Here is a 27,399-nt window from a genome sequence, read left to right on the forward strand (position 1 = left end):
TGACTCATTACCCGCTCGCCATGGTACCCCGGGCCGTCCGGCTGCTTGTGACTCCGTCCTCGCAAAGGGATGTGAACTGAAGCCAGATTCTCTTTCTCTATCTACCCCATCTCAAATAGCTGCCTCTCAACCTGACTTTCCCACCCATTCCCAAGCAGGCCCTCTCTCTGTTTTCCCTGCTCAATCCATCCTACTTTGCACACACCCCACTACCCTCTCAACTCCCCAGCCCCATCATTTCCATCTCATTGTCCCCACTGCAATTCCCACCATGCACAAAGCCCGATCTGACTCCCAGGATGACCTCCCGGAAGATTTCTTCATCCCAGTGCCCTTGGATGTTGCCAACATCACAACCCTAAGTCCTTTTCTGGTACCTCAGACTCACCTTGGTAGTCCAGGCCTCTTTATGAGCATGGCTGCCTTCATGTTCGTATTGGTTGTACTTGGGGTACCCATCAACATCCTCACCATCTTCTGCACTTTCAAGTACAAGAAGCTCCGCTCCCACCTCAACTACATCTTGGTCAACCTTGCTGTGTCAAACCTGCTGGTGGTCTGCATTGGATCTACCACTGCCTTCTACAGCTTCTCCCAGATGTACTTCATCATGGGTACTCTTGCTTGCAAGATAGAGGGCTTTGCTGCCACATTGGGGGGTAAGCATTTTTTTTTTAACGGAACTTAGTAGCATTGGCAAGAATGAGGAGGATGAGTGGGAGGATGGGAGAGCAAGAAGACACAATACTGGGAAAGCTGAAGGATTGTAAGAGATGAGCATGTGGGGATATCTGAGGATTTCAGGGTACTGTGAAGTGACATTGTCAGTTAGCAAGCCAGAGACAGCTTGAATAAGGGAAATTGCACATTGTGAATAAGACAGCAGAGATTGAAGTTTGGGGAAATCAAGGAATTGGTATGTGGCTGTTTTCTGCTTCTGCATTTCCATATGCATAGGGGGCTGACTAGACAATCCTGTCCTCTGTTTTTTTACTCCCAACCAGGCATGGTGAGCCTATGGTCCCTGGCAGTTGTGGCCTTCGAACGATACTTGGTCATTTGCAAGCCTCTGGGAAACTTCACCTTCAGAGGCACCCATGCCATTGTTGGTTGCATCATAACATGGATCTTTGGCTTGGTGGCTTCAGTCCCACCCCTGTTTGGCTGGAGCAGGTATGTGCTGGAGAATAAGGTTATGTCAGGGAGGGGAAGACTGAGGTGAGATGATGGGAGTGGAGGCAGTCTGGGAGTGGAGGCACCAAGACAGAAATTTATACCTTACGTGGATTTGAGTTATGTACAGTTCCCCCCACTTCTGCCCAAGGTACCTCACCAGTTCTTTGCCATGCTTAATGTATTTAGGGTACAATTAATGCCACCTTCTGCTATTAGTGGAAACCTGTTGCTAAAAAGTGTTTAACTTCCTTAGGTATATTCCTGAGGGGCTGCAGTGCTCGTGTGGGCCTGATTGGTATACAACGAACAACAAGTGGAACAATGAGTCTTACGTCCTATTCCTCTTCTCCTTCTGCTTTGGAGTGCCCCTGTCTGTTATCATCTTTTCTTATGGTCGTCTTCTTCTAACCCTGCGGGCAGTGAGTACTACCTCTTTCCTCCCTTCTGCTCCCCTCTGATGAGACACAGCAGTAAGGAAAGGTAGCATACAGCACCACCATCAGTGTGAAAATCTGTTCGGGTGTGTAACTGTCCAAACTGAAGAGGAGTGTCTAGATAGGGATGGGTAAGAACAGGTGAAGCAGCCTTGGAATGCCTCAATCCACCATACCCAGTATAGTTAATTCCAACTAGCATTACCTCTTTCCAGTATTGTTGCCAGATATCCTTTTTATGGGAGAAGACAAAAATCCATGGGTAGGCAAACTAAGGCCCAGGGGCCAGATCCGGCCCAATCACCTTCTCAATCCGGCCCACGGACGGTCCAGGAATCAGTGTGTTTTTACATGAGTAGAATGTGTCCTTTTATTTAAAATGCATCTCTGGGTTATTTGTGGGGCATAGGAATTCGTTCTCCCCCCCCCCCTTTCTTCAAAATATAGTCCGGCCCCCCACAAGGTCTGAGGGACAGTGGACCGGCCCCCTGCTGAAAAAGTTTGCTGATCCCTGTTCTATATTAAAAGCAGGTGTGGCACCCCTTTGGCCCACTTCCCCACAGGGAGGCTCCGGTGGACTACAACCTCTGCCTGGAAGGGGATTTGAATTCATGTCTGTTGTTTCCTGGGGTGACATTTACTTGACCTCCATGCTACACAGACTCAGGTTAATGTAAATTTCTGTAGGTACCACATGCCTAAGGGCCAAATTAGATGTGATATTAAATGTGTGGATGCACGTAGCATGTCTAGTTAATGGGCAGTATCCAACAAATACATCCCATCAGTGTAAGGATTTAGGCTTGCACAGTGGAACTTTCTCCCCCTCTCCTTCCCGCATGCAGTCCGTAGCTTCCCAAAATCTGCTCCAGAGGATTGGGGGAACCTCTAGAACAGATCTGAGATGCACATGAGAGGAGGGGAGGGGGAGAAAGCTCTGTTGCACAAACACAAATACTTGAACTGGCAGTGCACTTACTTTGTGCTATGTTGGATACAACTGAATACCTCTAAATAACTGTCACCAGGGAGCCAAATAAGGATTGGTACTACATCATACAAATAGGCAATATAAACCATCTACCCTGCTTCTGCAATCCTAATTAAAATGTCCCTAGCTGATACTCCCCCTCGGTTGGAGAAAAGAAGTCATTGGGACTGTTGTGCAGGGAGAAGGATTAATGTTCATTAAAGGCCAGACATAGGGCACCTCCAGACATTCTTTTCATTGTGCATTCATGATGCATTGCACACATGATTATATTGGGGTGGTTATATGCAAACTCTATTTTTATTGATTGATTGATTGATGGATGGATGGATGGATGGATGGATGGATGGATTGTTTGGATCTGTTACCCATGCTTCACCAGAGTGGGCTACAGCAATTTAGATATACAATATTAAAAAGATATCCCAGGGCAGGTGTCAGCAATTTAAAATTGATCCTGCCATCAATCTTCTAAACCAGCACTTTCCAAACTTACAATGATCGCATACCCCTTATGAGAGCTTAGTCTTACCAGCATACCCCTTTCGGGTGAAGATACTATTTTATCTTTGAATTGTCTGCTGCAGCTAAAAAAATCAATGTTCAAGTAACATTAAAAATTTATGTTTGCATACTTCTAGGGGTACATGTATCGTGCTTTGGGAAACACTGCTTTAAGGAATTGCTTCCCCCTGTACCAGCTAATGCAGAAAGTGCAATGAAGAAAATATGAAGGAACTGAAGGAGTAGGAAGAGGAATTAATATTTGTTTTGGGAATAAAAATATGGGAGTCCTATTCATTTCAGTGGAGTTTGTAGAGGAGAGCTGCTCAGTGGATTATGTTCCATATCAACTAGGCGGTAGGGTAAGAAAATAATGGACTTGCACTGAAGGGAAGATTTTTAGGTCGAATGTTAGGGAACTCATAAGAGCACAAGCAGTGATAGTTGTGGAACCTCTGATCATGGAAGCTTTAAATAAAAGGTAGAATGACATCACTTGGTAATGCTCTATGGAGGAAAAGCCAGGTTTCAATCAGATAAACCACAAGGTAGTGATTCTTAGCTAGGACCTTGCATTCAGAAATCTACTCCATGGGTACCAGGCTCCACCATTAGAGACAGAGGTTGTGGTGATAAGCATAGCCAGTGTTTTATTACAACAGATTGAACCCCCTTCACCCATTCAGGTAGTGCATTTGCTCACTGTAGACCTAATTAATACACCAGTTCCTGTGCTGCAGTTCTCAGTTTTCTTTCTCCATCATATGGCAACTCTGTGCTGTGTGCACTCTGCCACCTGGGCCTCAGTTATTCTCACTCATGGTTAATCATCTCCCCACCTCATCAGGTTGCCAAGCAACAGGAGCAGTCAGCCACCACACAGAAGGCTGAGAGAGAGGTGACCAAGATGGTAGTGGTGATGGTGATGGGCTTCCTGGTGTGCTGGCTGCCATACGCCTCCTTTGCATTGTGGGTAGTGACCCATCGTGGAGAACCTTTTGACGTTCGTCTGGCCACCATCCCCTCTGTCTTCTCCAAGGCCTCCTCTGTTTATAACCCTGTCATCTACGTCTTCATGAACAAGCAGGTTAGCATGGGAAACATCTATAACCAAGCTGGTCTGGGTAGAAAGAGAGAGTGGCACATTTATCCCTGGTCCTGAATGGGGTAACTGTGCCGCTGAAGGACCAGGTACACAGCCTGGGAGTCATTTTGGATTCACAGCTGTCCATGGAGGTGCAGGTCAATTCTGTGTCCAGGGCAGCTGTCTACCAGCTCCATCTGGTATGCAGGCTGAGACACTGGACTGTCTCGCCAGAGTGGTGCATGCTCTAGTTATCTCCCGCTTGGACTACTGCAATGTGCTCTGCATGGGGCTACCTTTGAAGGTGACCCGGAAACTGCAACTAATCCAGAATGTGGCAGCTACACTGGTGTGCTGGTCCAAGGGTAATCCAAGAGGCGAGGTCTCGATCTGTTCCAAAGTCTAAGGAGTCAACGAGGGGTCAGTCCGATGAGGCAGGGTGCAGGGCAGGAAACTAGGCGAGGGCAGGCACAGGAACACAGGCAGGATCTGGCTAGCAGCAATGTTGCTCCCGCAACCTGGGGTGGGATCTGACCGCCCTTTTATCTCTGCTGAGGTAATGGCCGGTCCCAATCCCCCTTCCTCGCCTAAAGGCGAGCACTCCTCCTGCGAGTACTCAGGTCACTCCTTCTCTCAGCCCTTAGTCTCTGCAGCTCAGGAGACGCCGGAGGGTTGCTAGACCCAGGGCCCTCTGACGGCCCAGCTGATGGCAATGAAGTATCCTCAGCACCTGGAGCCAGGACAGGCTCAGGCCCCTGACTCAGCCCAGCTGGTGCTTGTTGCAGGGGAACCTGAGCAGACTGAGGCTTTTCAGGATCAGGCCCCAGACTAGGTTCAGCTGATGCCTGCAGCAGAGGATCCGACGCGGACTGAGCCTCCTCCAGTTCTGAGTCCAAGCCCGAGTCCCAGGCCATCACAACTGGTAACTGGGAGTGGCTGCCGAGACCATATAACACCGGTCCTGAGAGACCTACATTGGCTCCCAGTACGTTTCCAGGCACAATTCAAAGTGTTGGTGTTGACCTTTAAAACCATAAAGGATCTCGGCCCAGTATACCTGAAGGAGCGTCTCCACCCCCATTGTTCAGCCCGGACACTGAGGTCCACCTCCAAGGGCCTTCTGGCACTTCCCTCCCTTAGAGAAGTGAGCTTACAGGGAACCAGGCAGAGGGCCTTCTCGGCAATAGCACCTGCCCTGTGGAATACCCTCCCATCAGATGTCAAGGAAATGTTTATAGTTGTTTATCTGAATGTTAGAAGACATCTGAAGGAAGCCCTGTTTAGGGACCTTTTTAATATTTGATATTTTGTTGTGTTTTTAATATTCTGTTGGGAGCTGCCCAGAGTGGCTGGGGAAACCTAGCTAGATGGGCAGGGTATATTATTATTATTATTATTATTATTATTATTATTATTATTATTATTACCCTCTGGCAATCTCTGCTCACTGTCCTGAATGTTCACTCATGCCCCCTATGACCAGGACTTCAGGCAAATAGTATAAAATCCCTCACTTGACTTACATGTCAACATTTCTCCCTGACCTTATCAAGGACTCTGATATTGGATATGCACTCAGTGCCCCTCTTTCAAATTAGCTGCCTTATGGAGTATGCATAGCAGTACATGTGTTTGGAGACATTTCCGTTTTGAAGAGAGCTTTGTGATTTTCGCACTGAACTTGGGGAGCACCCTATGGTTCCCTGCTAGGTTCTCCCTAAAATGTCAGTAACAGTGGACAATGAGAAGGTCAGTAATTTTTGAGAAGTTTCTTCTGCACCACTGTCTGTCTTCGCCTGCAATGTGTAGCCACAGAATAATGTTAGGCATGGTTCAGGGTTGCACTCTGAGAGGGGCACTGTTGTGATGGAACAGGTCTGGCAAATGTGTCACAATCCTCTGCAATGTGCAGGGGTTCCTTGGCAGATGAACAGATGTGAACAGGCTTCCCTTAAGTTTGAAAATCAGAGCTGGAACCCTGGCATTCAGCACTGTACCTCTCTCGTATGGACTAGGGTTCAGAAAACTGTTGTGTCCTTCCCTAGGGCTGTGACATCCCTGCTAATTAACCCTCTCTCCCTTTCAGTTTCGTTCCTGCATGCTGAAGCTTGTCTTCTGTGGCAAAAGCCCCTTTGGTGAAGAGGAGGATGTTTCGGGTTCCTCCCAAACTACCCAGGTCTCGTCAGTGTCTTCCAGCCAGGTGTCACCAGCGTAACCATGAGCAATGCCCACATCGCCCACTCTACCTCCAGGGAACTATCCTACTGTATGCAGCAACACCCTTCGCCCTGCACAGCAGGATGAGCCCAATGTGTGCATTACTCCTGCAAGGGTCCCACTGCAGTTCCATTCATTCCATCCGGCATTTGGTTTCTGTACAGGGCACTCACATTACATACCCCAACTGGCATTGCTCCACCCGTCTGTACAATTAATGTTGCACTACAAACAGTCATCGTGCTCATGGACTGCTCTTCCTGTCCCACTGAGGTGAGCAAGGTTATCAGACACACTGAAAAGCTATGGGTGGCAATCAGGGGAGTCACTAGCAGCTGCTGCAGTACAGTCAAGTCCCACACCTTGTGGAAGTGACATCTGGCTGGTCCAGCCTTCCTTGTCTCTGCCACTGCAGGCAAATCTGTAAAAAGAAGAGCAGCTGGGTTATATGTGAATGTCTTCCTGAGCTCTGGTTTACGTGCATTAGGAATTGGGTGTGCTATGAACTGTTAGCTTGACAAACTGCCGTACATGTACTCATTTACTTCCACCTCCATCAGAGAACAGTCCCTTCTCACCAGCATCAGATCTGGCACATCTGGCCACAGGTGCCTCGGTTGTAGATCCTGATTTGGAGGAGGGAAATTTTTTATCCTCTTAGATAGTAAAATTGCAAGTCAACCTTCCTTTTCTCTTCCTCCTCCATATTTCACTACCTCCAGCAGGAGGCAGCAAAAATGTGTGTCAATGCTTGCAGATAGTAGGTCTGAGAACCCTCAAAGCAGAACACAACAGGAACCCACAGATGAACTTTGTGTTCAAGGCAACCCTAAACCTCTGAATGCAAACACTTTTGCATGGCAGCTGCAAGGCATGGATCACTAAAATTGCCTGATGACTTCCAATGGAGCAAATGCCAGAGACGGGTTACTGGGCTCTGTGGACCATTCCTCCTGAATTCCTTCCATTAACACAATGACTCATTGGGGATTTCAGAATCAGCATGTCAGAAGACACAAAACCAGTTAACAAGTACGTCTTGAGAAGTTCCTGCCTAATATATATTTTAAAACCTTCCATTAAAAAGGGCGTGGATTTAACAACCTCTCATAGCAGGTTATGTGAGTACTGAGGAGTTATTTCACAGGGCTGTCATGTCATTATCAGATATAGCTAGTCCTTATAGTTCTCAGAAAAGCAATTGACTGCACCTTAGGCCACAAAAGTAAACGCCAAAAGTGCTTTGAACGTGTTAACATATTCAAAGCACTTTACATACATTATCTCAATAATTGTAACACCAGCCGCATAAGGCAGTCTGCTATTATGAGCTATATTACTGAAGGAGAGCTGATCAACAGGGTTTTGCCTAAGGATACCTGGTAAATTCATAGCTAAATCAAGATTTGAAAACTGGGAACATCCTGACATATATTGTATGTTCTAAACAAATAGTAAGGGCAAGGGATAAAACAAGGTAAAAAACAAACAAACTTCATAACTTACTCTTTTAGAATGCCTCATGACTTCATGCGACCTCCAATACTTTGAGTTTCTGGGGATGGATAAGTTACTTCCCCCTCTGCTCTTTACCGGTCATTCCCTCATGTCAATGCCAGGGTAGAAGAGAGAGAGAGAGAGAGAGAGGAAGAGGACTCATTAAAAAGTGATGGCAGTCTATAGAGCTTGAGGGGGCCAATCATGCCCCACATAGCCTGCTGATAGCAATAGCTTAAGGGGGCTGTCATGAAAGGTAAAGGGGTCAAGGGCTACCTGCCTTCCCTATTATTTGAGCATTGACCAACGACCCTCTGCACTAGATAAACCAGGCTGATAGGCTTCAAACTTCACCTCTGCTGTGCAGCCCCCTTTAGCATACCCAAGAAGCAGACAGTCATTGCAGGGCAATGGAGGTTGTATTTTGTAAATATCCAATAACCCCTCAAAACCCACCCACATCTCCTGAATTTTCCTATGGAACAATGTATAAAATTGTTTGTAACTCTTGTCTCTTTGCATTGTGGGAAATCCTCCATAATCCCCTTGCTTGAGATCACATAGGCATATAGTCATCAGGGGAAGTTCCTGAATCTGCCAGTGTTTGCCCAGATGCTCTGCACAGAGGATTCCTGCCGAGCATCCTGATGGTCTTATCAAATGCAAATGCTTTGTGTAAACTGTGTCTGGAACCATGTAAAACTTTTTAATCCTCAAGAATGCCACACCTTGACCTGCCTGAGTCATTATAACCCCACCTTATTGTGATTTATTTCTGACTTTTCGGAAAGGAGATGCAAACCTTTAAGAAGAGATGCTTTTGCTCTGTTCTGGGTCCTTCACTTCCTGACAAGGGTGGGGGGGGGGAGAGAGACTGTTGCAACAGATAATTAAAGATCAGCTTTGCTTTCACTGGATTTTCTGCCTCAGCTCATTCATCTCTGACTGGTAATGAAATCAGGGAGTTGGGCCATCAATGGCACCCCCTATTTTCTGGTAGCAGCATGTGATGATAAAAGTCCCTATTTCTCCCCTTCTCTGAGTGGCAGGGGCTGGACTGTGTGGAAAAAAACAGCAACCCGTCCAGGAAGGGCCTTGAATTCAAAACACAAGGAGCCTGTACATGGACAAGTTGCTAACGTGACTCTGGGAAAGGAGCATCCCTTGCCCAGCCCCTTCTGTTTCAAGCCTTGCCCTGGTGCCTTGCCCCCTGAAGAGTGTCGGGCGCGCGGCCGAGTTCTGCTAGTAGTGAACTTTTTCTAACTGTAAATAGTTCAGAACTAGCGGAATTCCTGACGAGAGCCCAGGAAGCTGGGGGCAAGACCCAACTAAAAGAAGAGATTCATCACAGCAAATACTCTTGGCAACTCGTTCTACAAGTCAGGATCCCAGATCTCTTACTGAAGGACTGTCAAAGTACCGGTAATCCACTACCTAACAGTCCTCAAACAGATACTCTACCCCATTCAGATTCCACTTAAAATCCACCATGCTGGATCCACAGATACTTCTGATAACCGAAACCACAGAAATAGTATCATGTGTCTCCATATTAAATTAATAATAATGATGATGATGATGATGTATTATTTGTACCCTGCCCATCTGGCTGGGTCTCCCCAGCCACTCTGGGTGGCTTCCAACAAATATTAAAATACATTAAAATATCACAGATTAAAAACTTCCCTAAACATTTTTGCGAAGTTGCAGTCCCCTGCACTTTATCTAGCTCAGCCTCCTTCCCGCTCTCCAAAGAAGGACATGGCCCCCCAACTGTTGAAAGTATACTTAGCTTTCAAACTGTAGGTTCTGCCAGGTTTCCACAGCTGACAGAGGTACATGCACGGAGTTATACCCCAGCATTAGATGTGGCACAAGAAACTGACAAAGCCAGAGAAGGTATATGGAGCAGTCAAAACCTTTGGCTGGGAAAACAAGATAATCAAGAGGTCTGGATGTGCAGTAACATTATGAATAAAAAGCACCATACTGTGGAAAGAGGAGATGCGCTGCAGAGACCTCCACAATATGCAAAAGCTGCAGGGTGTTGCACATATACGATCTGAAGAGAAACCAGAGTATGCAATGTATTTTTTCTGTTTTGCAGCTGTGTGATTTGTGTTCATATTGTATTGTAATGGCCATTGGCTACAAACAATAAAATTGATTGATTGTTGATTACACATATACATGCATACCAGCAGAGTCTGCCAGGCACTTGTGGTCTCTATCCCTTGGTGGCTCACAAAAAAGAGAGTACAACATCCCATAAGCAGCACAATTATATCTTGAGCTGATTGATCAAGGTGTTGGGTGTGTGCACTCCCTAGAACCAACTACAGGTGTCACGCAGGGAGGGGTGAGCCCAGTGCTTTGTCAGCTGGAACTCAGTTTTGACACCTCTCAGGTGGGCGCCATTGCCATTATAAGAGAACAAGGGAGGTGTACATGGTGAGTTCTGGCACCTCTTTTTCTTGAAAAATAGCCCTGTGTGAGCCCCTCCCTCTCTCTTTCAAAGCACATGTGATTAATCATCAGGAGAACCTATATCTGAAGGCACAACAGGTAGCCACAGTAAATGCTGTTAAAATGCTTTGCTTTTTATAATCTAATCACAAATACATCCAAGGACAGACATTTTTGAATCTTCCCCTCCACAATATATATATATGAAATGTCATCATTGAAGTAAAGTGCAATTGCACACACAAGAAAAGCATTTTCATTGCATCCACCATGTTGCATATTAGAAAGTAACCAAGGTGCTTTCACCCCCAGTGTACACAGTTGCGCAAGTCATTTAAATATTCCCCATTCACTGGTACTGCACACAAATGTACATCCTGCAAATATAACAGAAACCCCCTTCCACCCAAAAGCATTACCCAAAAGCGCAAGCTTCAATGGTCCTCTCCTGAAATGTGACTGACCCTGACATCCATTTAACAACCCAAGGTACCTGTCAGGATCTGGTCCCTGCGGTGTGCCCCTGGCGCTGCCTCCTGGACCTTTGCTGTGTGGCTCTTTCCACCTCAGCCTCCTAGGGCTCTGCCCCCTTTTCCGTGGCCGGGAGATTAAAGTTTCCAGTTTCCCTTAATCGGACTCCCCTGGAGTGACCCAAAAATCCCCTGGATTAGTTGGGGCCAAGGGGGTGGGTGTCACCTCCCATCAGCTGAGCAGTTTGGACTGAGTGAAGCTCACTGCAGTTTAAGGGGGAGGAGAATTAGGGCAGGTGAGAGCCCACTGGCAAGTAGAGAAGGGGAGCCAGCGGGGTCACATGGTTAAAATGGGGGTCAGGACAGAGCGAGGCATTTGGATGCCTGTATGGAGCATCAAAATGGTACACACACCAGATGTGGCAGTATGTTTGGGTGGTGCAGTTTCCCCTGAAATGAATAGAGCAGCTCTTTAATAGCTCCTGTTAATTTAAATGGGGCTTTCAATGGAGATGAAGTCCAGTCGCTCAAAATAATGTTTCTTAATCTGCTGCTCAGAGTTCACATCCTGAAGCAGTTACCACATCTTGAGTCATGGTAGGGTTAGCTGTGGTGGGTGTTAAATATGATAGCCGGAGACAGCATCTTCCATTCAAGAATCCAGTAATCTAGTTCTTCCTGTACCACAAAAACAAAAAACCATGAAAATATTCTGTTGTTGTTGTTGTTGTTGTTGTTGTTGTTGTTCAGTCGTTCAGTCGTTCAGTCGTGTCCGACTCTTCGTGACCCCATGGACCAGAGCACGCCAGGCACCCTTATCCTCCACTGCCTCCCGCATTTTGGCCAAACTCATGTTAGTAGCTTCGAGAACACTGTCCAACCATCTCATCCTCTGTCGTCCTCTTCTCCTTGTGCCATCCATCTTTCCCAACATCAGGGTCTTTTCCAGGGAGTCTTCTCTTCTCTTGAGGTGGCCAAAGTACTGGAGCCTCAACTTCAGGATCTGTCCTTCTAGTGAGCACTCAGGGCTGATTTCTTTAAGAATGGATAGGTTTGATCTTCTTGCAGTCCATGGGACTCTCAAGAGTCTCCTCCAGCACCATAATTCAAAAGCATCAATTCTTTTTCCCATCAAACTACAGATGAAACTCGAAAAATTAGAATATCGTGGAAAGGTTCATTTCTTTCGTTAATTCAACTTAAAAGGTGAAACTAATATATTAGATAGACTCATAACATGCAAAGCGAGATATGTCAAGCCTTTATTTGTTATAATTGTGATGATTATGGTGTACAGCTGATGAGAACCCCAAATTAACAATCTCAACTTTGGGGTTCTCATCAGCTGTATGCCATAATCATCACAATTATAACAAATGAAGGCTTGACATATCTCGCTTTGCATGTCATGAGTCTATCTCATATATTAAACTCCAGTAGCTAATGAAAACAATTGCTTACATAAAAGAACTTTTCCACGATATTCTAATTTTTAGAGTTTCACCTGTATACGATAGAGCAGGGATGCAGGAGCTTTTGGCCCTCCTAGAATCATAGAATCATAGAGTTGGAAGAGACCACAAGGGCCATCCAGTCCAACCCCCTGCCAAGCAGGAAACACCATCAAAGCATACCTGACAGATGGCTGTCTCCAAAGAAGGAGACTCCACCACACTCCTTGGCAGCAAATTCCACTGTCCAACAGCTCTTACTGTCAGGAAGTTCTTCCTAATGTTTAGGTGGAATCTTCTTTCTTGTAGTTTGAATCGACAGACTTTTATTACCCCAGTTCTTCACAACTTTAAAAATGAATCAGAATCCCAATGCTTGAGAGCCCTAGTAGAAGACAAAGTCTCTGAGACTGTGATTAATGTTGCCAAATTCTGCGTTTCTGCTATTAGACGCAGGAAATATGAGCTATCCATTGACAATGCGCAGGCAAAGGCAAACGTTTAATTTTATTTAAGATCTTAATTTTGAAATGCTGTTTTTTCGTGTGTTTGTCTTGTGTGTGCTTCGTTGTTCAGTTGAAGAGGACGATTTGGTCTGTGACTGTTTAATAAAATTTGATTTGGTTTGGTTTTTATTTATTTCTTTTTGTAAATCTACCAAAGAATAAAATAAAATCGGGGTTAAGGGGTTTTCTCAGGAGGGTGGAGGGTGTGTGTGGTGTGTCTCATTGGTGTAGTGGTGGTGGAAATGCTATGCAGGTGGGGGGAGGGAAAAAAATGTGGGGCCGAGGAGGGCCAATTGGGGGGGGGGGTGTGAGTGAGAAATGTGCCTATTTTCCTCTATAATACTAATAATAATTTGTTATTTATAGCCTGCCCACCTGGCTGGGCTTCCCCAGCCACTCTGGGCGGCTTCCAACAAAATATTAAAATACAATAATCCATCCAACATTAAAAGCTTCCCTGAATAGGGCTGCCTTCAGATGTCTTCTAAAAGTCTGGTAGTTGTTGTTCTCTTTAACATCTGGTGGAAACTCTCCTCTTAGGAATGGTAGACAAGGAATTCCAGCCCAAAGATAGACACATAATAATGTATGCCACTGTCTCGGCGAGGCTACTAATAGCAAAAAACTGGAAGTCCCAAATTATACCGGGAAAGGAGGACTGGCAGTTAAAATTGCTTACTTATTATAATTTGGCAATAAAATACGAAGAAGTTAAAGGAATAAGTGAATCAGAAAGAGAGGCCAATTGGAAATTACTTAAAGATTACTTTAAATTATACGTGGAAAAAGCCGACCTCTTGGCGAAACATTAAAGGTCCAAAAAAAAAAATGAGATAAAAAGGATTATGAATAGATAAAAGATTATGCAAATAGACGTTAAAATGACTTACAAGCACAGATGGGTATGCTGAGAAGTAATGGGAGGGGAGGGAGGGTAGAGCAGAGGGAGGGGGTGGGTTCTTTCTTTTCTTGGTCTTTTATAAAGTGTTTTGACTATGTATACTGTCTGTATTCTTTTTTTTAATTAAGAAATTTCTTTGTACTTTTTTGAAATGAAATAAAGAATTTATTTTAAAAAAAAAAAAGGTTCCCAATCTTTTTAAAAGTAAAAAAAAAAACAAAAAAACATCTGGTGGGAGGGTGTTCCACTGAGGAATGTTGGAGAGTCTTGGCCAGGCATAGGCAAACTTGGCCCTCCAGATATTTTGAGACTACAACTCCCATCATCCCTGATCACTGGTCCTGTTAGCTAGGGATGATGGGAGTTGTAGTCCCAAAACATCTGGAGGGCCAAGTTTGCCTATGCCTGGTCTTGGCGCTTGCTGGAGGAGGCTGCACTGAGAGACTGGAGGCCACGTCTGGCTTGCTGCTTTGCACCCAAGCTCACTGAAGAGAGGACAGGAGCAAGGAGGGACATTCTTGGCGTGTAATGTTCTGCGCCCTCTTCATTGAAGACTTTAGGTGAAAATATGTGTACAATAAATCATATTTCTTAAAGATTCTAGTCTCTGCTGTGCCTTGATTTCTCAACGGAAACATAACCCTGGGTAAATGCCTGGAACCCCCTGGAATCTGGCTACTGCTTGACAGACATGGCGAGTGGCATGTAATATTATGCTGGGCGGACTGTGTAAGTGCTTCTATAGTGAGCATTTAGTCTAGAATTGGGGAAGGGTGAATGCTCTCAAAATGAATATTATTCCCAGGTTTATTTATATTTTGAGAGGACTTCCAGTTTTTCTATTACAATTTAAAGAAGGCGGTTTTGGAATTCCAAATCTGGAACTATATCATGATGCATATTTGCTATCAAGTATTAAATATTGGAAAACCACTGATGGTATAAATTTTCTGACATGGGCAACCCTAGAATATATACATACAGCACCTTTGGTTGGTTGGACAATACTAGGATCAAAATATTCAAAATCCCAGGTGTCTCTGGAAACCACTAAGTCAGTTAGATGGAATATATTGTCTAATAAAAACAAATTTGATTCATTCTCACATGCAAAACTTACTTTGTGGAGAAACCCTACTCTAAAAATTGCAAAAAAGATGGTAACATGGAAAAACTGGGTGGAAGCAGGTGTATTGACTTTGGACCATCTGATAGATGAGGAAGATGAATTTTATACTTATGCTGTTTTAAGACAAAAATGTCATCCATCAGATGAGGCCCAGTGGCAATATCTTCAATTGCAACATCTCCTAACAAGTGCTTGGGCCATCAGCTCTCTTGGCTTCTGAGACACCTGAGATATTGGAGCAATTGGATAACTCACTTGAAACTAAAAAAGCCAGTGATTACGTTTAATAGATATTTATTAACAATAAATAAGTTTGATATGCATCAATTCTTCGGCGATCAGTCTTCTCTATGGTCCAGCTCTCACTTCCATACATTACTACTGGGAAAACCATAGCTTTAACTATACGGACCTTTGTCGGCAAGGTGATGTCTTTGCTTTTTAAGATGCTGTCTAGGTTTGTCATTGCTTTTCTCCCAAGAAGCAGGCGTCTTCTAATTTCGTGACTGCTGTCACCATCTGCAGTGATCATGGAGCCCAAGAAAGTAAAATCTCTCACTGCCTCCATTTCTTCCCCTTCTATTTGCCAGGAGGTGATGGGACCAGTGGCAATGATCTTAGTTTTTTTATGTTGAGCTTCAGACCATATTTTGCACTCTCCTCTTTCACTCTCATTAAAAGGTTCTTTAATTCCTCCTCACTTTCTGCCATCAAGGTTGTGTCATCAGCATATCTGAGGTTGTTGATATTACTTCCGGCAATCTTAATTCCAGCTTGGGATTCATTCAGTCCAGCCTTTCGAAGAATGTAGTAGGCTATTAATATCTACATATGTATTTGGATAATAATATCATATCTATTTAAATAAGAATGTATGGGAGTATACGACAGTACATTGCATTTTTATATATTGTTTCTTTCTTTACATTTTTCTTTATCTTTTTTTCTCTGTATCATTTTATTTCTTTATAATTGATATTCTTTCAATAAAGTATTAATACCCAAAATAATATGGAATTGCCATGCTTTGTTCATTCACTTTTTATGGGACACTCAAGCACATGATGCCATCAACCCCTCATTGTCATCCTGTATCCCCCTCCCCCATTTGGTTCTTTAGTGTTTTCTCAAACTGCAGAAAGTCCAGCTTTTTTCAGAATGGAAGAATAAAACAATCTCCACAGGTGGTATGTATTTAGCACAACTTTTTTTTTTAAGGGCAGGGTTTTGAAATGGGCAGTATAAACTCAGGAAAGAGAAGCTATCATAGACCAGCAGACATTCAATATGACCATCATGAAGGATACCATTTTATGACCCAATTATTTTTAATCAGTATTTTCATTACACTATATATTGATCTTCAGTGAAAGAGAGGCTTAGCACTAACATTAATTTTTTTAAAAAAAACTAACAAGCCTTTTTTCTGTCAATACAATTAAAGGTGGTGACTAGATAAAGATATAAAAATAATGATAAAATTAAATATTAAGACTTCCGGCGAGACGACCCCGGTTTCCCCAGGGGCTAGGAGCTCCGCATCCGCGCTGCGGGCTCCGGCAAGCCGCGGGAAGAGTGTCCCGCGGTTTGGGCTCTCCAGCTGGCCCCATTGCGCTGACCCGTTCTCGGGGGTCCCTTGTAAAAGGGACGTCCGAGTGAATGGGCAATGGCGCGGGGCTGTGGAGGTTTTTGCCCTAGCCGGGGAAACCAAGCGGCAGCCGCCGCCGGCATATGAGCGCCCCGTTCTTTCTAATTGGAGCCTAAAACGAAGAACCCCGTAAGCTGTAAGTACGGAGTTAATTGGACTTTAAAACTGAATGATTTGGCTTTTGGGGAGAAACGTAAAAACAGGAAGCCCGTTTCTCTCCCTGTCAACAAGAGGGAAGTAACATAGTATCTGGCTGTTGCTACTTGTGGCTGATACAATTGCATTTGAGGATTTTTGCTTAATTTGTGAAGAAACCCCTGTTAGGGGAGGACTGAGATTTTTGAGGTATTTCTCCTTAAAGACTGTGGATTATAAAAAGGAATTTTTTGCACTCTGATTAGGGGAAATGGCGGCTGTAATTTGAGATCTCATGATGGAAAAGTACTGAACTTTGTTATTTCCTGCCTACTTCTGCCTTTTTTGGTTTCGCTTTTAAGAAAATGCCTCCAGACCCAGAAATAATTCTAGGACGAACCCTTTTGAATTTAGAACTGATGGAACAGAATGTTATTGAAATTTTAGAGATTGGAAGGATGTTGGAGAATATTGCTAAGGAACTTAAAGGAAAAACTAAAGAGCGATCCCTAGAGATTTCATCTGAAGAGGAAAAGAAGCAACTCCAAGAAGAAGGAAAGCCTGGTCGACGTGGGAGGTCAAGGGCTGGACAATGTGACATTATAACAGTTTTTTGGGGTGAGAGCCCAGAAAATCTGGAACAACAATGTTGGGAATTACAATCACAATTTGATTTGATGACTGAACTGGAGAAGCTTGGTGGTGGTGTATTACTTCTTTCGAAGAGCTTGGTAAAGAAACTTTTGGACAATGCTCTGGCGTTTGGATATCAAGAGAAAGACAACATCCTGGACTTTGGTGCTGGGAAAAACTGGGGGGAGGCCTGGTGGTTGTTTAAGGAAGGTGAAGAGAAAATGGCAAGAAGGGGGGTAGGGTGAAAGAATATATATGTTTAATTAGGCAGGTCTACCATGGTCCCCGATGTCAGAGAGCAAGAATGGATTTGGAATAGAAGAAACATCCTAATTCTTTTAGAATTTAGTGTTGGATTAATATTTTATAAGGTATGAATTAAGCAACAGCTTAAGGATATAAGAAGTTAAGATTTGCATTAAGATGTTATATTTTGATATTTAGAAGTTAAAAGATATAAAATGGAATGTTTTTGCTTATGTTTATAATGCAGTAAGATATATGAGATAAGTTAGTTATTGGAAATGGTATTAAGAATAATGATGAAGTTACTAAAGTAAATTAGTATTGAACGCAGTCGAGAGAACGGGGGAAGTCCCTATATAAGATTTGAAACTAGAATTTATTAATAAGTATATTATGTTATAGTGTTGGTGTGTCAGGTATGTATAAGTTTTCTTTCTTTTTTAATGTTTATTTTTTCTTTTTTAATGTATGGGTTGTGTTATGTATTTGTGTATTTGTTGTTTATTGTGGAAAACCAATAAAATTTCTTTTTTTTAAAAAAGATAAAATTAAATATTAACATGATAGCTTCATGGTGCTGTAACACTGTAACTCTCTTTCATAAAAGAATAAATTATAACTGGAAAAGGATTGCAGTCCTAATTTAAAAATCAATTTAAAATGGGTTATAAAATGATGCCCCCTCAGTGGTTCTAGTGGATGGATGCTGAGCTTCATAGGCTCCGCCCACAACACCTGTGTCAAGCCCATGGCTGTGGACAGAACATAGTGGCCTGGGCACACAGAAACAGTGCAATACTCTCGATACTAAACCAATTGCAATTCTTCTTGCAGCTTTCAAAGGAAGAACAATGATTGGGCATCACCTGGAGCTACCTGTCTGGATGCAGCCCTATTTAGAGTTGACTGTTGTGCTGCTGTACAGTTACACACACCTCTATGATTCTGTAACTGCTGTTCCTGTGAATGTCCTTCACTGCTTTCCTTATGAACCTTTGGAGAATTACTGAATCCTGGCAGCTGAGAGATGCAGCAAAAGTACTCACTGTTCAACAAGGCTTATATGGAACATGATTTTGTAAGAGGGGGTTACCTCCCTTTGAAAGTTATCTCTCAGGGAAGGCTTAAATAAACAGAAACATCTCAGACAACCGAAGTGGCCACTTGGTGCGTTGGTGAGTATGGATGAGAGCCAGTGTTATCACGCATTTCAGTGGGTCTACTCTGAGTATGATTAGCACTGGTTATTACCCACAGAAATTAATGGGGACTACGAAACAACATGATTATATTCCTATACAGCTTCTGCTCATTTCATTGGGGGGTGATCCATTTCATTACGGATCACCAGTGTCTGCTTCCCACTCCAACACCATTAATGGCACCGAAAAACTGCTGCCTTGGGTGTTACCAGTACCACCAGTGCTGGGCTTTGGGCTGTCAGAATTCAATGGTGCCCAGTGCAACACTAGAATTTGAAACACACTGCTCTAAAACCGCCTCTGCTCCCATTTCCTTCTGAAGCAGTCATTCTCAAGGTGTAGTTCTGCCTTCTTCACACAACAACCCTGACAGAGACCCCAGTTAGCTTATATATATATGAGTTTAAAAAGAGAAGTGAATATTGTCAGAAAAATTAGGGACTGTTGTTCCAACTGGCCTGGGCCCCAGCTCTGTCAGCATCTTGGATGAATGGCAGCAGTGATTTGTGGTGCTGCAAAGACACACACCCTTCCGCCTTTCCCTTCCTGTAGCTCGTTGACTTCTTTGCCCCCCCCCATCTTGTTTCTTGTGCTCACCTGTGCACAATGTTGCCAGGCTTTTAATCTCCTCTGATCTCCTGTTTAACCCTAATTAGCAATTAAGGTTCCATTAATGTTTTGTCCTGCTTTCTATTTATACAGCTGCAGAGGAGAGGAGAAAAGTCCCACCTCATCTCTTCCTTTTACTCTCCCTGAAGAATGGGCTCACCCTCCATCCTGATAGGGCAGCGGCTCACAACCCCCCCCCCCCCGAACCTTCAAGGACTTGCCTGACCACTCAGCGATGTTCTTGCCTGTAGGATCAATTGATTGTCAATTGTATTTTTATTGCCTTTTTATTTGTCGTATATTGTATTACAATTTGAATTCCATAGAATTAAAATTGTGATACAGTAAAATATGAGAAATAAAAGAAGCAATAAAAACACACCGACTGACAATCAATATGAATATTTAATGCAATGGTTGAGCATTCTTCCATCTTCAGTGTCAATTCCACAGACCACAGAACTAAGCTTGAAGACCACAGTCTGGGAACCCCTGTGATAGGGAACTATCCTGCCTATGAAGGTGATCCAAATACAGCTGTCAGCAGCAATATAGGACAAAGAGAGCAAGGGGAGTTTTTAAGCCACAACCACACTCTTGTTTAAATGCAATTTCCTGGACAGTTCTCATAGTTAGGCACATCAGCTTTCCAATGTCAGCCCCGTCCCTGCTCTCAGCAGAGCATTGCTCTTTATTTCGTTCCTCCTGCTGGGTGCTCCAGTTGGACCTTTGCCCTGACCTATACACTCAAATGATATAACAGCAATTTACTCTGGAGCAGCAATGGAAGTGACCCAGTCCAGCTTAATATCTGCAATGCAGGAATCACAGCTAGAAAATCCTCAAGAGATGGCATTCAACCTCTCTTTAAAAACCTTCAGTGGAAGAAAGTACACAACCTTCCAAGGGACTTTAGTTGAGATTCCTGCACTGCAGGGGGTTGGGACTAGATGATCCTTGGGATCCTGAAATATACCCAGTCCAGGACCCGGGAGATGACCCTATCTTTCTTGGAATGGTGCGCAACTTCTTGTGCCTGAATGGGGTGGTTGAGAAGCAGCTCCAGGCTCATAACCTCTTGTGTGGGCGCTGGGTTGCAGGGGCGTCGCTGGGGAGGGGCGGTAGGGGCGGTACGCCCCCAGTGACAGGGTGAGCAGCGGCGGGTGGGGGTGTCAAGCGGCGGCCCCTCCCGTCACTCCCACGCGCCGCCGCTCCCTCCGTCACCCCGGGAGCAGCAGCGCTGCACGGACGGGGTGCTCGCTCGGCGGAGCGAGCACCCCGTCCGTGCAGCGCTGCTGCTCCCGGGGTGACCGGTGGTGCGTGGGGAGTGGTGGGAGGGGCCGCCGCTTGACACCCCCACCCGCCGCTGCTCACCCTGCTCACCGCCGCTCGCTCCGTCGCCGTGGGAGCAGCAGCGCACAGTGTGTGCGGTGCTGCTGCTCCTGGGGCGACGGAACGAACGGCGGCAAAAGGGAAAGGGGGGAGCAAACGGGCGCTTTTCTCCCCTTTCGGCTGCTTAAACGCGCCAGCTTTGCTTCTCCCCCCCCTTTCGGCCGCCCCTTTCAGCGCTGGCTGGGCTGCGGAGCCAAAAGGGGCGGCCGAAAGGGGGGGGGGAGAAGCAAACAGGCGCGTTTAAGCAGCCGAAAGGGGAGAAAAGCGCCCGTTTGCTTCCCCCCCCTTTTCATTTTCGGACGCTTCTTTCAGCGCTGGCTGGGCTGCGGCTCTGCAGTCCAGCCGGCACCGAAAGAAGTGACCGAAAGGGGAGAAAAGCGCCCGTTTGCTTTCCCCCCCTTTTCACTTTCGGATGAAAGGGGAAAAGGGGGGGAAGCAAACTGGCGCTTTTCTCCCCTTTCGGACGCTTCTTTCGGTGCCGGCTGGGCTGCAGAGCCGCAGCCCAGCCAGCGCCGAAAGAAACGTCCAAAAGGGAAAGGGGGGGAGCAAATGGCCGCTTAAACGCGCCTGTTTGCTTCTCCCCCCCCCCCTTCGGCCGCCCCTTTGGGCGCCAAAAGGGAGAGAAAAGGAAGCAAAGCTGGCGCGTTCAAGCGCCCGCTTTGCTTTCCTTTTTTTCCCCTGCGGGGGCATCCCCAGGGGCGTGGCATCGCGCTGTGCACGTGCGTCATGACGTCATGACGCATGCACATGCCGCAATGCCCCGCCCCCAGGGGTGCCTCTTGGCTTGCCGCCCCTGGCAGCCAAGGGGCTAGAAACGCCCCTGCTGGGTTGGGGCCTGTTTCTGGTAGTGGTAGCCTGCTGAGGGTGTCCGCATGGCCCATCGCCTTCCCAGGACAGTGAATCAATGCATACTGGTAGCTGGCAAGGAAAATTGACCACCTGAGGATGCGAGGAGACAGCACTTGGGGGGTTTGCTTTTCTGGGGCAAACAAGCCAAGCAACGGCTTGTGGTCAGTCACCACAGTAAAGGACCACCTGTACAAGAAATCATGGATTTTTTTACTACCTTCATGATTGCCAAACCCTCCTTGTCGATTTGCAAGTAGTTCCGCTCGGCTGCGGCAAGCATCTGGGAAAAGTATGCCACTGGCACCTCTCTTCCATCTGGGAGTTGGTGTCCCAGGACAGCACCGATGCCGTAGGGTGAGGCATCACATGCTAGCACCACCGGCAGCCTCTCGTCGAAGTGTGCCAAGACCGAGTTTGAGACGAGCAAGTCCTTGACTGCCTGGAATGCGGTCTCCTGGCGCTGGCCCCACACCCAAAGGGCCTGCTTGTCCAGGAGTCTGTGTAGGGGTTCCGCTACCACCACCTTATGGGGGAGGAAGGCATGGTAAAAGTTCAATAGTCCCAAGAAGGCCTGAAGTTCAGTCTTGCCCTTGGGCGCTGGGGCATCACAAATGGCCCGTACCTTGTCCCCAGTCGGGTGGACCCCTTCTGCATCCACCATAAATCCCCGGAAGTCCACCTGAGGCACTCCTAGTAAGCACTTTTCCCGCTTTACCTTGAGACCCGCCGTCTGGAAACGGTGCAGAACGGTGCGGAGGCGGTCCTCAAACTCCTCTGGCGTGGACCCAGCAATCAACACATCATCAAAGAAGGGGGTGACGCCAGGAATCCCTTTAAGGAGAGAGTCCATTAGATTCTGGAATATGCCTGGTGCCACACTGACACCGAATTGCAGCCGCTTTACCTTGAACGCTCCTCTATGCGTCACAATCGTCTGTGCCTCTGCTGTGGCCTCATCCACCGGCAGCTGTTGATAGGCATGGGCCAAGTGCAGCTTGCCAAAAAAAATTGACCCAGCCAGGGTGGCGAGGACATGGCTGACCACTGGCACTGGGTATGTGTGGGCCGTGAGGGCCTTGTTTATGGTACATTTGTAGTCTGCGCAGATGCGTATTGAACCATTAGGCTTGATGGGTATGACGATCGGGGTTTCCCAGGGGGCATTAGGCACAGGCTCCAGCACTCCTTGTTCCATGAGCCGGTCCAATTCTTCATCTATACGGGGTTTCAGGGCGAACAGGACCTGGCGGGCCTTGAGCCTGACAGGTCGTACTGCAGGGTCAAGCTGTAGGGCAATGGGGGGTCTGTATACTGTCCCAATTTCCCATCGAAAACCCCCAGAAACTCCTTGCATATGGCGTCCACGTCCACTTGTAAGCTAGTGCGGTTCACCCCGGTGACGGCTAGCTCCAGTGGTCCAAACCATTCCAATCCCAGTAAGCTAACATAGGGGCGCTTGACCACAAGCAAGTCCAGTTGCCGTGTCCGCCCTCGATATTGCACCCTGAAGGTCCCCACCCCCATTGTGGGGACCTTATGTTTCTGGAAGTCCCGAAGGGTGAATGGGGCCGACCTAAGTTTGGGACCCCCACTAGGGCACAGTTTCCTTAAGGTCTGTGCCGAGATTATGGATAGAGTTGAACCCATGTGAAGCTTCATGCGGCACGGGGCCTCTTCTATCTGTACCTCTACATAATTTTTTTCTATGTTGGGGTGGGGCAACTGGTATACCTGGCAGTCCGTGATCTCTGTCGAGTTGCCTTAGTGCGCTGGGCCCCGGGACTCTTGGGTCGGTCATCTGATGCCTGGCATTGGGTGGGCCAAGCCCGACACACCCGGGCGATGTGACCTGATTCTGCGTTACGGAAACGGCAGGTCCTCCTCTCATGACTCTCCCCACAGCTTGCGCAGTTCCCTCCTTCTGGTCAAGGCAGCTGTGATGTGTGCACTGCTTGAGTACACCGCTGTACTCTGTGCACCTCCTCTCTGTCAGATCCTGAGTCATCAGTGAGGCCCTCGTGGTGGACTCTTGGTTGGGATGGCAGGCTCGGCCATGCCTCTTGCGTCGACCTCTTGGCGGCTTCTGTTGCCAGGGCCTCCTCCAAAGCGACCTGGAACGTTAGGTCCTGCTTGGAGTAGAGGCGTCATTGCAGCTTCTCGTCCCTCAGGCCACCGACGAGGCGGTCACGAAGCATGTTCTCCAACTCTGAGAAGTTGCAGAACTGAGCGGCTTGGCGGAGGGAGGTCGCAAACCCAGTTATGGTTTCCCCGGGGGCTTGCCGCTTTGCGTAGAAGGCATTTCGACGAGCCACCACCGAGGGCTGCCCCTTCAACTGTTCCATTATTGTTTTGTAAGAAACGGTAGTGACATCTTCAGGCGCAAGGAGAGCCTGGGCGATTTCGAACGTGTCCTCTCCACAGATGCTGAAGAATATCGCCCTCTACTTGGCATCGTTGGTGACCCCTTTAGCTTCTAGGAGGAAGGTGAAGCGGGTGGCATACCCTTCCCAGTCTCCTGATGCTGGGTTGAATGACAAGAAGCTTCTGTTGGTTGCCATCTTGAGTTCCTTGGGACCTGGAGCTGAAGCCTGGATGTAAGGTGCGAGGCAGCGGTGCGGCAGGTGGCGGTGCTGTGTGTGGCAGTCAGCTCAGTGGGATCCCATCCTCATCACCAGTGAAATATACTCAGAGTCAAGTGTGGATTTCATGCTCTTTATTCAGCTCATAGTAGTGAGGAATGGAATTCCCCCAAAACGTTTGCTTTATATACATTATTTACACAATGGGCCCCACATGATTGGCTAATTCCGGGATACTCCTGTATGCCAATCAGGTTGTGGATTCACTTCCACCTGGAGCTGGATTGGGTGGCTCCTGCAGACCAATCAGACTGCTGCATTCTGGATCCTATTGTTCTAGGACCAATCAGACTGCTCCATTTTTGGATTCTATTCAACTCAGTACATAACAGATCCCTTCCAACTCTAAGATTCTATGGTTCTATGAGTCTGTTCCACTATCAAACAGCTCTGAGTGTGAGAAAGTTCTTCCAGGTGTTTACTTGGAATCTCCTTTTCTTGTAATTTGGATCCATTGGTTTGGTCCCTGCCCTTTGGAGCAGAAGAAAACAAGCTTGCTCTGTCTTCTGTGTGATAGCCCTTCAGCTATTTGGGCCATCACAAGGAATATGGCCAACCAGAGTCTATTAAAAAGTTCCACTTCATTTTGCCATCTTCACAAAACTTCCAAGTCATCAGTGTGACCATCAGCATGTGGGATCTGCACCTTTAAAAATTTCCTTGACTGCGACTTCCGGCGGCGACGCAATCGCCGGGTGGTCGAGGGCTGCTTCGGGTCCGAAGCGCCCTGTCCATCCCGGGGGTCAGGAGCCCCGCTACCGCAAAGCGGGGCTCCGGTTGGGGTGCGGGAAGAGCGTCCCGCACCCTGGGCTCCCCGGCAGCGCCCGCGGAGGCTCCGAACCCTTCCCTCGCTCCCCCTGTAAAGGGGGAGTGGGGGTGAAGGGACAACCGGAGCCGGGCTTCGGGGACATGCCCCAACCGGGATGCAAATGCGGCGACAGAGCCCGCGGTGAGCGTCTAAGTTCTACCTGTGAAGAATGGAGCTAAAGGAACCCGGTGGTCGTGAGTAAAGAATTTGAGTAGAAATCGTGCTTTTGGGACGATCCGGGGGGAAGGAGAAGGGCAGCCTGCCTCCCTCCCTTCGAGCTCAAGAATCTAACCAATTTGAGTGATTACTGCTACAGAACTGGTTACAATGTATTTAAAATCGACACATGAGACTGGCAAACTTTTCTTTCGGGAAGTTAACTAGAGGAAAATATCTCCATTTAAAGTTGCGGTATTTGCGCTCCAGCTCAGGAAAATGGCGACGAACAAAGAGGGGAGTAGAAATATGACACCCACTTCCTCCTCCTCTGCCAGTATGTTGGGTTTCGTCCTTGAACTGGTATTGAACTCTGGACTAACGGATGAACAGAGACTCACTGCCTTGAAGGTGGAACTGCTTTGTAGAAAAGTCAAAGTCTTGTGTGGGGGTCTGAAATGGAACCAATTGCCCACAGAGGAGGCTTTTAAAACTTTTGACATTTTGGAAGAATGCCTTGCCAAGGAGCTGAGAGGGTTGATGCAAAGTTGAAGAGAAATGAGTGAGCTACTTCGGAGAAGAAATTCGCTTTCTGGGGGTGGCAGCCCCAAGGCGACGTTAAGATTTCTTATATCCAGTCCCCGAGGTGTGAGCTCGGGGGCCAGGGACAGAGAATTAAGGTATTTACAAGAAGAAAAGAAATGTTACAAAGAACCGAAGAAGCTGAGAGATGATGAGATGGATACCTCTGATCTCGTGGCAAGGAGAGATTTGGACTGTGCCTGGATCTGTGGACGTTTGGAGAGGGAAGCTACATGGAAGTTTAGTGCTGAAGCCACCAGGAGAAGAATAATGGACAGAGGGGGTGTGGGGTGAAGCATTAAGTAAAATTTAAGGTAGCCTGATATGGTAAACTGAAATCGGAGGGTGAATACTGTCAACAATTTTCTGTTATATTTTTTATTTGAACATGAAAGGAGATATTTCAAGTTATCATGTTATTAGCAGCAATCTTAAGGATAGAAGAGATAGATTTGATCGAATGAGTTGTGAAGATCTGTGAGGGGGAGTATAAGTAAAGTGAATTTAAGTGGATTAAGTTTATGGATTAAGAGGATTGAGATCAAGATGTAGATTAAGATAAGAAATCGATAAGAATAAATGAAGAAGAATTATGACGAGGTATTATTATGATGATGTATTTTTAGTAAAATGTTGAAGATATAATTGATTGTAATTATACAACTGAATTTAATTTCTTTTTTCTTTTTTAGGAGAAATGGTTATAAAATAGATTAAGGATATAAACTCGAAGGTGAAAAGGCAGGGGAAGTCAATAGTCAAGATATGGAAATAGAAATTTTTTTTTTTCTAGAAAGATGCAATAAGAAAACTTGACATTGTTTGTATTTGTTTTATTTGTTTTGCATTTGTTTAATTGTAGGTGTGGGTGTGGGTATATGTTGTTATAGAAAAATGCCAATAAATTCTTATAAAAAATAAAATAAAAATTTCCTTGACTGCTTGTTTTCCAGACTCAGCCACCATGATTATTTATGCCATATCCACACGATTACCATTAAGTGAGATGTAGTATTTTAAAGTAGTGGTTTCTTCAGGTGGAAAAGTTAAGAGGCAGTGCCATGTCATGGCCTCCAACCCTGTGTCGTTCAGGGAGTGCAGTGCCGAGCACTAACCAGGACACCCCAAAACATTCTTCTTTTTCTCTTACTTGATTTTCTGCCCCTGCCAACATTCAGCAAGCATTAGGGCTGCCATATTTTGAAGAGCAAAAAAGAGGACACATTTGCGCCACCAGCACTGCCATGTTGCCCTCACATTCTCATACAGGCACACTCTCCCTCACACACTCAGTTACACACACACATACACTGCCCCCCCCCACACACACTGAGAATAGCAGAGCCGCCACCAATGCTGCTTTTGCAGTCTCCTACTCCTCCGGAGATGGGACACAGGTGGCGCTGTGGTGTAAACCACAGAGCCTAGGGCTTGCCGATCAGAAGGTTGGGGGTTCAAATTCCCGCGACGGGGTGAGCTCCCATTGCTCAGTCCCTGCTCCTGCCAACCTAACAGCTCGAAAGCATGTCAAAGTGCAAGTAAATAGGTACCGCTCTAGCGGGAAGGTAAATGGTGTTTCTGTGCACTGCTCTGGTTCGCCAGAAGCAGCTTAGTCATGCTGGCCACATGACCCGGAAGCTGTACGCCAGCTCCCTCGGCCAGTAAAGCGAGATG

At 46.2% G+C, this 27,399-nt stretch overlaps 1 protein-coding gene across 1 annotated transcript; it reads left to right on the plus strand.

Moving 5' to 3' along the window:
• The first annotated feature begins 217 nt into the window (after nt 1–217).
• On the plus strand, nt 218–7,014 carry LOC117060919 (blue-sensitive opsin-like). Its single transcript, XM_033173526.1, has 5 exons — nt 218–659; nt 1,005–1,173; nt 1,430–1,595; nt 3,953–4,192; nt 6,276–7,014. The coding sequence occupies exons 1-5, from the start codon at nt 272–274 to the stop codon at nt 6,402–6,404; spliced, it is 1,092 nt and encodes a 363-aa protein (XP_033029417.1). The 5' UTR covers nt 218–271; the 3' UTR covers nt 6,405–7,014.
• The last annotated feature ends 20,385 nt before the right edge of the window (nt 7,015–27,399 follow it).

This window comes from Lacerta agilis, chromosome 16 (genome assembly GCF_009819535.1).
Source record: "Lacerta agilis isolate rLacAgi1 chromosome 16, rLacAgi1.pri, whole genome shotgun sequence".
NCBI lineage: Eukaryota > Metazoa > Chordata > Lepidosauria > Squamata > Lacertidae > Lacerta > Lacerta agilis.